This window comes from Rosa chinensis, chromosome 1, assembly GCF_002994745.2.
Source record: "Rosa chinensis cultivar Old Blush chromosome 1, RchiOBHm-V2, whole genome shotgun sequence".
Classification (NCBI taxonomy): Eukaryota; Viridiplantae; Streptophyta; class Magnoliopsida; order Rosales; family Rosaceae; genus Rosa; species Rosa chinensis.
In genome coordinates, this window is record NC_037088.1 from 12,220,328 (window position 1) to 12,232,596 (window position 12,269).

The 12,269-nt window shown below is 35.9% G+C and overlaps 1 protein-coding gene across 1 annotated transcript; it reads right to left on the reverse strand.

The window, feature by feature from the left end:
* Nucleotides 1-2,268: 2,268 nt before the first annotated feature.
* On the reverse strand, nt 2,269-11,288 carry LOC112201164 (zinc finger protein VAR3, chloroplastic). The gene is given in 9 exon segments (XM_024342193.1): nt 2,269-2,375; nt 2,537-2,636; nt 2,693-2,805; nt 2,808-2,902; nt 3,343-3,441; nt 3,920-4,272; nt 10,793-10,847; nt 10,849-10,908; nt 11,170-11,288. Coding segments are annotated over 9 exon segments (1,101 nt in total).
* Nucleotides 11,289-12,269: the final 981 nt, after the last annotated feature.

Consider the following 12,269-nt stretch of genomic DNA (forward strand, 5'->3'; position numbering starts at 1 on the left):
TTTCTGATTATGAGAATTCAAATCCGTAAAGGGAGATCTGCTCTGACGTGTGCTGTCAGTCTAAAGCCGCGTTTGGTTCGCGGAATGGAAAGCTTGGGAAGGAAAAGTTTATCTTTTCCTGTGTTTGGCATGCCCAAAGAAAGGAACAACTTTCTTGCATGAAGGGAAAATAAGGGAGAAAGTGAATCCTCCCACACTCCATGGGATTCATTTTCCCTCATACTTTCCCAACATTAATTGCATATTAGTTGCTAGTCTATAAATTATTTTAAAGGTTACTATTACCAATTGCATGTATCTAAGAAACTTTTGAATCTTTGAATTGTTTATGTTTTGATAATAAGGATATTATTGGAAAATTGATGTTACTTACTTTCTACTCATGCACAAACCAAACATTAGAAAGGAAAGTAAAATACATTTTCAGATTACTTTCCTGGCATTTCCAAACATTGGTAGGGAAACCAGTAGGAAATTTACTTTCCCGTGCTCATGAAAAAGACTAAGAAACCAATTTCCTTTCTACGAACTAAATGAGACCTAAGGGGTTCAATCCTCGATCGGGTCCTCAGTAACTGTTCCATTAACATGAGAGGCAACTTGCTACCATCACCACAGGAACAAACAATGGCGGTTCACCACACAGCAATTCTTCTCATGGATTTATCTTTCAATAACGCGTCAACTATTGCTGAAGTTACCAAAGTCCCTGTCCTTATCCCTATCATTATTAAATCTTTCACGCTGCTGCTTTCCAAATCCTTCTCTTTTAGGTCCCCTTAAAATCGTGTTTGTCAAAGCCACGGTTACTCATTCTGTGCCCATCAAAGTAGTTTTCCCGAAATCCTCTGTTATTACCACGAGATACTTGTTTAGATCTATCAAAATCGTCACCAAAAGAGTTTCTCCTACCACCATTTCCAAATCTTTCTCTTTTAGGCCCGGGAAAACGTCACAAACAGTATCTCAACTTAAAGTCATTCTACACTTTGGTACCTCATCTTCTAAATATATCACTTTGATACCTCAACTTATTGTTTATGCATAAGATTCATACACGCCGTTAATAACACCGTTAACTCAAGTGACATGTAGCTTTCTATCATGGGTATTTTCGTCAATTTATATTTTCCCACCAAAAATCTCATGTTATTTTCCATATAATAAAAACTCACTCCATTAATTCATATTTATTTTTATTAAAAAACAAATACACAACAAAAACAATTGCTACATCTTTCTTCATTGCCAATGAAACCAAATAATCATGGATCTATATTTAAAGAGTAAGCAAATAAGTACAACAACCATAAATACTAAAAGTTTCAAGCAATTTCTACAAGTCTACTGAAGATAATCTGCTATGATTGGAATTGAAATTGATTATGTATAATGAATTGAACAAGCATTTTTCCTTCTTTCTCTGAAGAGTTCTTCCATTAAAAGGGGAAAGACTCAAACCCTAAACTTGAAAGAAAAGTAGTATCTACCCAACAAATTACATTTGAAGAGCTAAAATAAGATGACATAGAATCAACAATTAATAAAGCTAGTAGACAATTTGCTCTTATCCAAATCACTCTCTATTTGTGAATTAGCAGGCTGAAAACGATAAATCTCTCACCTCTTCTCATTTTAATTATTATGTTTCTTGAGATCATAACAATAATTCAAAATTTCCAGTACAATAACCTAAATTGATCTTCCATAAACCCAAATATAATATTTTCCTTGATGACAGATTTATTTTCAGCAAAAAGAAAGGAATTTTAGATCATCTCCCATGGAATTTTTGGTGGAAAAACATAAATTGACGAAATACTCATAGCAAAAAGCTACATAACACTTTTGTACCAAAAAAAGCTACATAACACTTGAGTTAACGGTGTTATTAACGGCGTGTATGAATCTTACGCATAAATAATAAGTTGAGGTATCAAAGTGATACATTTAGAAGATGAGCTATCAAAGTGTAGAATGACTTTAAATTGGGGTACTGTTTGTGACTTTTTCCCTTTAGGCCCCTTAAAATTCTGCCTATCAACACCTCTGTTACTCATTCTCTGCCCATCAAAATCATTCCCTCGAAATCCTCTGTTATCACGAGACCCTCAGGAATCACCGAAAGAGTTCTTCCTGCCCCTCTTCATTCCACTGGATTTAAATTGTGCACCTTTGAAACTGTTTGGTTTGAACCAGACACAGAATCATCATCACTATCAAAATTTCTTCTCCTCTGAAAGTCTTTTCTCCCAGAACCCAATTTGTTCAGTTTACGTATCTGGATCTAATATTTTGATCTAGATCATCATCCACATCAGAGTAGAGCCCAGCTTCATCATCAGATACAAAGCTTACTCTCTTTGATGGACTAGCTGCCCGTCGATGCATAGACTTATTAGATGGCTTATTGTGAGATGGAGAGTTTGTTTTGCGAGCATGCAGATTATTGTCTGGACCTTCACTGTTTTCCGATTCAGATCTCTCCAATTCAGAAAAATCAATTGAAAAGTGTTCTGTGCTGAATCTTTAGTACGAGTGTCCAACTCGTAATTGTCAATATCATCATCTTCATCACCAAAATCATCAAACCCTCTGCCTGGCTTAATAACATCAGCATCAGAATATTCTTCATCGTCAACCCTTGACACTCTCCTATTTTAACTGAAATTGTATGCAGGACGTCGAAAATTTTCCCCTTGAGCCTAGCTGTCAAGAGACCTTCACTCATTACTGGATCTGCATATTCAAAAGCAGCAACATCCGACTCATTGTCATCAAAATCAAAATTCCAGGCATTAGTTTTTTTTCTTGCATGTTGTTCTCAATATATTCGTCAGGTGGGCGCTTGCAATCACAATGAAAACATGCCATATTTCTCCTGTAATTTAAAAAGTTGCACCTGCCATATAACGGAAATACATAAGCAAAAGCATGCATCTTGTCAACCAAAATGAGCTAAAGTAAATATGTGTTTCTAAAGGGCACTTATAAAAGATCATGGAAGAGGCCAAGAGCCAACATATGCGAGGTTTGTAGAGGATGTCAGCCCGTGGACAAGTTTTATATTACTTTAAAGCCATTAAGTGCACTCCAACAATTCTGCTAAACCAATAGAAGAAGTAAAAATGTCCAATTATATTCCCTGATGAACATAATATCAAATAACAAGCACTACTACTGTAATTATAGGACAACAGCACAATTTAAAATAACATCCCACCGTCGGTACTATGCACTTGGTTCATTTTCTGTGAGAGACAAGAATAGATGATGAATAGTTGTATTTGTCATGACTTCACTAAGAGGGAGAAAATGTAAAGTACTAGAATCATATCCTACTCTGGGCATTCCCATTCTCCTGGAAGCAGCTGTCTCTTTGGACGCTTGGCATCAGACTGCAGGCACAGGCTGTTCTTGGCAAAATTCATGAAGTCCCACCTCACACCAACATTCAGCATCCTTAGCAAATTGCAGAAATCAAAACTTCCCAAAATAAAAAATCGATCGACAACATAATGAGCTCATTAAATTCATCTATGCTTTTTAATAACACAGAAAACTTAATGGTATCAATAAGTTATGCCACTGAAACCAAAACATAACTATTTCTGAAATAAAAGGGTGAAAATTGTGGTGGAGGGTAGCAGCGCAGATTTTACAAAATATCATAGTCAAGACTACAATCAATAAATCATTTGCTATTTGACACTTAAATCTAAGTTGTACATACTTATAACGATGCTTTAATGCATCATCGGTAGAATAATTTAAATTTCACCTGGCAGCTAGGAAAGGAACACATAAAACTTAAATGCATCATCAAGTGCGTTACCAAACACGGTACTAATGATAGACAACAAAAGAAATTAGCCATGAACCGAAAGATGAAAATGAAAGAAAATTAGAAGAAGCATACTTAAAGCATAGGCAGTCCCCTTTTTTCATCACAATGTCATCGCGCCCAACTCGTTTTCTTGGAGGGGGAGGAGGCGGCTTCAGTTTTGGGGTTGGCTTTTTGATCACCGGAGGAGGTAGACTAGGATCTATTGGAACTGAACTCAGCTTGACAACCTGATGAAGCAACTTACGGACTACATTTTTAACGGATTTTTGTTTCAGAAGTGACTTGTTTTGTACTGATCCATTTATAGGATCAAAGCCATAAGTCAATAAAACACGCATTATATCAATGGTCCGCGCCTCATCCTCTTTGTTAGTAATCAGATATGCTCTTTCACAGGAATTCCTTAAACTGCAGGAACTATAAACCTGGCATAAAAAGAACACCTATTACTTGAAATGCTAAGTCAAGCAACCATATGACAGTAAGACAGTAAATATGGGGAAAATATATTAAATATTGAGCATTAACCTTTTTTTTTTCTTTTTTTTTTTCCAGATACATTGGAGGTACTAGTTTTGTCCAACTTGGTGTATTGGCATTCCCATACAAAACGGTGAAGTGTCTCCCAAGCTTATCCAAGAGAATCTCAAGTAAATGCATCCACGCATACATGGTAGATTAGTGCAGGGGCGTAGCTACAGTAGGGCGAGAAGGGTCAATTCACCCTTCTCAATTTTCCAAACTGAGCCATGGTTGGTCGAAATATGTGATAGTGACTTTTTAATCCAATAATTGACCCTTCTAACAAAGAAAAAAAACGTTTTGCTTTTCATTATTATCATGATCAACTTGGACGGTTCTCCTACAGTCCTACTCCAAGTATCCCACAATCTCCAATATTTTAATATATTTTCCTAACCAAAATTGCCCCAATTTGGCAATTTGGACAGAAAACGGTCTCCCACATTCTTTTAATATTTTAATATATTTTCCTAATTAATGATTATTTTCTCCTATCTTGTATAGCTTTTTTTGGTCTCCTGCTCATTCTCTTAAGTCGTTTCCTCTTATAATTTCGTCTTTTGTCTCTATCAGATTTTGTCTCTCCGAACAGCAAGTTGAAATCTTCGTAATTGAAAATTTGGAATATGAAAGCCTTTTTAGAGAGGTATTATAAGAGAAAAGCAACAGAACAGTTGACACCACCCGAAGCTCCTCAAATAAGAAATACATAAATGATCAAATGATGATATTTCAAAAATGAGTAATCGTCGTGGACAACTATAATTATTTTAGATAGACTTGTTATTTTTAAGTATTGTGATGATTTATAATTTTTATATTATTTGATGAAGTTTATGTTTGTTTAATATTATAATTTAAATTTTGACCCTCCTAACTAAGATTTCTAGCTACGCCACTGGATTAGTGGTTGGTCTAGGAAAGTATCTTTTGGGGTTTAATATTCCTTATTTAAAGATATTTTTCTGTTTGCCAAATTGTGTTATTGATTTCCTAAGTATTTTAGGATTTGGTGGATATCTTGTATTAAAAGTTCCTTTCCTAATTAAAGTCTAATTATGGTAGAATCTTGGGGCATTGAGCAGCCGCGTTGGTCGATTATATATTGCAGAAATATACACGGTCAAAAGCACCACCTAGAACAAGAGTGTTTTGGAGAGTTTTGCATGTTTGCTTAAAATTGAGTCTTCACAAGAGACAAAGCACTTGGTCCATGTATAAGTGTTCTTGATCATGTTTTTATATGCATAAATTCTCTTGAGATCAGTAGAGAGGCTGTGAAGAAAGAAGAGCGATATTTGGTGATCGTTCAAGTGAAGGAGTTCAAGACGGAAGACAAACTTTGTATTAGTTTTTGTCTAATCATTGTAGCCGAGTTAGTACTATTCAAGTTTGTAAACATCATATCCTTCATCATAAGTTAATTCTTATTTTGGGTTCTCAAGAGTAAGAGCCCCGCAATCATAGCACTTGGTCCATGTATAAGTGTTCTTGATCATGTTTTTATACGCATAAATTCTCTTGAGATCAGTAGAGAGGCTGTGAAGAAAGAAGAGCGATATTTGGTGATCGTTCAAGTGAAGGAGTTCAAGACGGAAGACAAACTTTGTATTAGTTTTTGTCTAATCATTGTAGCTGAGCTAGTGCTATTCAAGTTTGTAAACATCATATCTTTCATCATAAGTTAATTCTTATTTTGGGTTCTCAAGAATAAGAACCCCGCATTGTTTTTAATCTCATATTTGAGGTTTTCACTGCGTAACCAAAATCTTGTGTTTTGTTTGTTAATTTTGGTTTCTACTGCCCAGTAAGGATTGATCCGTGGCTTGGAATCCCTATTTTCCAGAAAACACATTCTATCCTTGTATTTTCACTAGGCATCAGAGTAGGTTCTAAAACTTTTTAGTAGATCCGAGGACATGATGGAACGTGAATATAACAGAGCCTCCAGTTCGATAAATTGCCCCCCTTTGTTTGATGGTGAAGATTACTCACAATGGAAGATCATGATGAGGGCATTCATCTACTCTCAGGATGAAAATATGTGGAATATAGTTGAGACTAAATATGAACACCCAACCAAGGTGAAGACTCAAAGAAAGTAGAAGGGACATCTGCAAGAGTTCTTCAGCCTAGGAAGGAATGGACAGAAGAGAAGGTTTGGAATATAAGTTGTGATTTCAAGGCACAGAATTCCTTATACACAACTTTATCCAAGAAGGAGAGGGTGAGAATCAGCCATTGTGACGTGGCTAAACAAGCATAGGATCTTCTTCAAGTCACTTATGAAGGAAATAAAAAGGTTAGAGGTCAGAAGCTTTAGAGACTTGTCTTGGAGTTTGAGAACATGCTAATGGGGGAAGATGAATCAATAGATGACTTTCATGCTCGTCTTATGAACATGAGAAGTCAGTGTCATAGTCTTGGTGATTCTTTTGAAGAACATCGAATTGTCACAAAAATTCTTAGGTCTCTTTCATCAAAGTTTCAATCCAAATAGACAGCTATAGAGGAGACTCAAGACCTGGACACCTATTCTCTTGACCAACTTATAGGTAATCTCAAAACCTTTGAGATGAGGATTAAGCCAGAGAAAAAGGTAAAAAATATTGCTTTCTCTTTTGTTAAAAGAAAGATGATGTTGATGATGATTATGTGGATTTATCGTTGTTGACAAAAGAGTTCAAAAATTTTCTGAAAAACAAAAACTCCTTTGGAAACTCTTCCAAAATTTTCTCTAACAAACCTGAATGCTTTGAGTGTGGTGGAATTGGACATCTTACTGCCGATTGTGGCACCAAGAAGTATAATTCACGTGGTAACAAGGCTTTAAAAACCACATGGAGTGATAGTGATGAAGGGTCTCAATCAGATGGTGAAGAGGTAAATCTTGCTCTTACTTCCTCTCTTAATATTGATTTATCCGATGATTCTGACTTGGAAGATGATACTCTTGATGAAGAAACAAATGAAAAGTGTAAGCAATTGTATAATGCTTCAAAAATTGTTCTTCGAAAAAATCACAAACTTGAAAAAGAAGTTGAATCATTAAGAATGGAAAAAGAAAAGATTGAGCAAAAATGTGAAACTTCTTTAAAAGAATGGGATGAAGAACGTACTGACCTTGTTTGTAAGATTAAAGTGTTGCAGGGTGATGTCAAGTCTAAGGATTGGGACAAGAAACATGGTGATCTTATTAACAAAATTAAAGTTTTGCAGGTTGAAGTCAAGGCTCAGTCTACTCTAAATGTTTCACTAACCCTTGAAAATGAGAAATTGCAGGATGAGCTACTCAAAGTCAAGGAAAGCTTCAACAAGTTCTCTATAGGGTCTGAAAAGGTCTTCAAGATGATGGGCTTTGGTAAAACTCACGGCAACAAAGAAGGGTTAGGTTATGAAGCTGAGTCTTGCAAGCATTTTACCTTTGTTAAAGGTGTGGAATGTGAAAGTTCATTGGATCAGTCACAAGCTTCAAATAACAATGATTCTGGTCCCAAGTTGCCCAAAAGATCAGAGGCACATTTAGCCCTTCAAACCAATCAAAAAGGTGCTCAGGTAAGTTCTGACAAGCACACCTCTGTGCGTCAACCCAGGTATATTCACAACTCTAAAAACTTCATTCCTACTTGTTATTATTGCGGAAAATTAGAACACATACTTCCTAGGTGTAACATCCTTCGCAGGGTCACTCAAAATCAGAGAAAATCATCAAAAATTAGCCCAACTGCATCGCTGCAAGCTGAGTTGAAAGAGCATCTACAGAATTGCAGAGCGCATTGCAATCCCCAAAGAGTAGAATTTGAAGCAGAAGCAAATCTGGATTAAAAAAAGGTTCTAATAATTGTTTTTCTGCTCATATGGATAATCTTGATAATATGCTTGAGTGTGCGACTGTTCCTACTGAACATCATTTGGCTTATTTGTTTACAAAACCCTTAGATAATACTCATTTTGAATCACTTAGAAGTGCCTTTGGTGTTCTAAGTTCTGAGACTCTTCCTTAATTTCCATATCTCTTTGTATGCATTCATGTTGTCTGTCTTCATGGTAGTATAGGTGCATTATTATTTATGTTTCTACATTATTAGGATCAATTTCTGGAAATTCAGGATTGAAATGGTGGTTTGTATCTCCAAGTGTCTGACATAGTAATTTGAACTTAGATTGACAAGGGTTATACTCATTTTCTTAAATCTGTGTGCAATGAGGTGCTTAGCATGTTTTGAATTTGTTCTTGCATCACCCTGTAATCGTGAGCATGAACAACATATTCGTTATCACTTTGGCTCATCACTTGCACACATCCTCAACGTGGTGGTAGGTAATATTTGTGGCTGACTTGTTCTCAATACTCAAATACGAAGTTGTTTAATGTTGTTGTTGCTCCTTGTTAAAAAGGTACAATATTTTGTGGAGCATGGCCAGGCTATTCCCAAAGTAAATAGGCCTTGGTCGTGATGAACGATATGAGGATTAGGAAGAAACAGGAATGGTTTGGCCACCCCGGTGGATTGTGAGACTATTGAATTGAGTAGATGTGCTCTTTGGGATATCCTTGTTAGATCTAGTACCCTAAAATCATCTGACTTAGGAGCTACTAGCATAATACTCGTTACATGGGTCGTAGTCTTCTTAAAAAAAAAATGTTACTTTGTGTGAAAGGCAAAAAGAAAAATTCAAAATCATGCCCACATGGTGTTATAAGGGGGATTAAACTGTTTTGTATGTGAGCTTTGCTTTTCAAGTTTCCACAAATGTTACACACCCCATCTTGAGATATGTTCACTCTACACAACAAAAAGTATAAAATGCTCGCTCATCTTCGAACTTACCTTGTGGTTGTCGGAAATGATTCACTCATGTGAACTTATTTTGTTGTAGTCTTGTGTATGGATATGTGGTCTTGCTCTTGTTGGAAAAGTTAGGAGAATTAAATATGTCCTTAACAATTGGATACAAACCAAATCATTGTGTGATTGCATTTCATTATTGCATTCTTCATGACACAATTGATTAAGGGGGAGTTTCAGTACTTGGCCACATCCATGAGTTCTATCTTCTTTGGAATTTGCATGATTACTTTCTTTCCATTTGGTGCAATTGAGGTCCACTATTCGCGCACTTAGGGGTGACAGCCCCTAGTCCTTCGGCATCCCTATTCAAAAAGGGGGAGAAATATGATGTTAAATGTGATGTGTGATCTTTATGTGATCTGTTGGATTTACATGCTTTGTTTAAACAGTGGTAACATTATTCTATCTTGTATATTTTACCAATTATGTGATAAGTGTTTCAGGAAAAGAATCGATGATGAATTGGGATGTCTCTCCTGCACTTGTTGAGGGGGAGTTTGCATTGATTAGATGTGTTTTGTATAGGAATGCTAAAGGGGGAGATTGTAGCTACAAGTTTTTGGTGTCAAAACGGTGAAGTGTCTCCCAAGCTGATCCAAGAAAATCTCAGGTAAATGCATCCATGCATACATGGTAGATTAGTGGTTGATCTAGGAAAGTATCTTTTATGGTTTCATATTCCTTATTTAAAAATATTTTTCTATTTTCCAAATTGTGTTATTGATTTCCTAAGTATTTTAGGATTTGGTGGATATCTTGCATTAAAAGTTCCTTTCCTAATTAAAGTCTAATTAGGGTAGAATCTTGGGGCATTGAGCAGCTGCATTGGTCGATTATGTATTGCAGAAATATACACGGTCAGAAGCACCACCTAGAACAAGAGTGTTTTGGAGAGTTTTGCATGTTTGCTTAAAATTGAGTCTTCACAAGAGTCAAAGAGCATTTGGTCCATGTATAAGTCTTCTTGATCATATTTTCATATGCATAAATTCTCTTGAGATCAGTAGAGAGGCTGTGAAGAAAGAAGAGCGATATTTGGTGATTGTTCAAGTGAAGGAGTTCAAGATGGAAGACAAACTTTGTATTAGTTTTTATCTAATCATTGTAGCCGAGCTAGTGCTATTCAAGTTTGTAAAGATCATATCTTTCATAATAAGTTAATTCTTACTTTGGGTTCTTAAGAGTAAGAGCCCTGCAGTTTTTTTAATCTCATATTTGAGGTTTTCACTGCGTAACCAAAATCTGGTGTTCTGTTTGTTAATTTTGGTTTTTGTTGCCCAGTAAGGATTGATCCATGGCTTGCAATCCCCATTTTCCAGAAAACACATTATGTCCTTGTATTTTCATACATGAACTTGAGGGCTTGACTAAATAGTCATGAATAGGAAGAGAAACGCCAAATCATGTAAAGACTAACAAACTCTAAACATGCAGACTCCAGATTTTACACCAATGTGCGGTTAGCTAATGGGCGAATGCAAAGCAGCAATGAATAAGATGTTGGGTTTTACTCATTATATGTAATCTATATGAGCAAGCCTTGCCAGGAATTAGTCTAAGTAGTACACACATCTCCTTCATCAAGGTGGGTGTGCTCCCTTAACTACTTTGAAGAGAAAATTCTACTTGTCCGTACTCGGGCATCCAAAACCCACCAAAATTTGAATATCCTGTCTCGACAAGGACCTGAAATTAATTACACAACTCAGAACATACCAACTATACAAACATTAATTAAACACAACCAATGCTCCACAGCGCAAGCATTTGCAACAACTACTTCAACAACGAATTATAAAACTACAAAACTCATTCATTAGATCAACGTAAAAGGAACAGACTTACATTTTCGAACTACATACATTTTGGATCTACATTGATACATCAGTAATCTAATGCAAGCTAAAGCATTCAAATTCCATAAGATGACACAGTAAACATTTCTACAAACCTAAAATATCAAACCGATCCTTCCTGAAATTTAGTCAAGCAGTATGGACAGCCTTGAAATCCCTGAAATCCAAACCTTGGGAATCATCATGGATTTCAGAGGCATCAAATCCCATTTCTTGAATCATTCTCTCCTAGTCCTTGAGATCAAACGCTTAAGGAGGAGAGGGTTTTGGGTTTTGGGAATAGCGAGAAATCAAACGCTTAAGGAGGAGTAGAGAGTATTCTAGCAATCAGAACAAATTTGACCAAATTAGGCTATGCAAGACAATGACCAATCTTTGCATTACCCTAATTTGAAAATTTTCCTAATCCATCTTTTCAATGTGGCAGGCCATGTCACATCACACTTTGAAATTTTCAGTCTTACTTGTCCTAACCATACTGCGACATCTCATCTCATCTCTTCTGAGTCTTCTCTCAGAGTTCAACTATAACTCCCAATGCCCATCGTGTAGGGTCGCACGTGCGTCTTCATCTTCCTCTGAAAACCACAAAAAAGTTTTAGTTCAGAGAAAAACAAACTAGGCATGAATGATTCTTCTTTCCCAGATTTCTAGTAGTGGCTTCTATGCCTTAATTAGCTCATTCCCAGATTTCTCTCTCTCTCTCTCTCTCTCTCTCTCTCTGCCTTGAGGAAGAACAGAGAAGCATGAACAGTGACGCAATCGGAAGGTAACCTTAGGTTTACAAACAATAAACCTAAAACAAGGATTCTGGAGGCCACCAGAGATAAATGAGAAAACTCTCAATTTGATTGATAATCTATACTATTATTAAGATAAGAGACTTTGTTAGCCAAAATCTAAAATTTTGACAGAATTGACCCTAGAAGATTAATAAACTTTGAGAATTAATTAAATAACAAGGATAATTAAGATATTTACAAAATATATTTTTATTAAAAAAAAATTAAAAAGCACCCACAACCTGCTTTTCTCTCACCCATTTTCTTTTCTATGCAATAACCAATTCTTTTCTTTTTTATTTTCTGAAAAAAGTTAATAACTTACACATGCAGAGCATGTGTGGAGAAATGCTAGTATGATAAAAGATAGATTCTGCAGCCGTTTAATGATGCTTATATATGAGAAAAG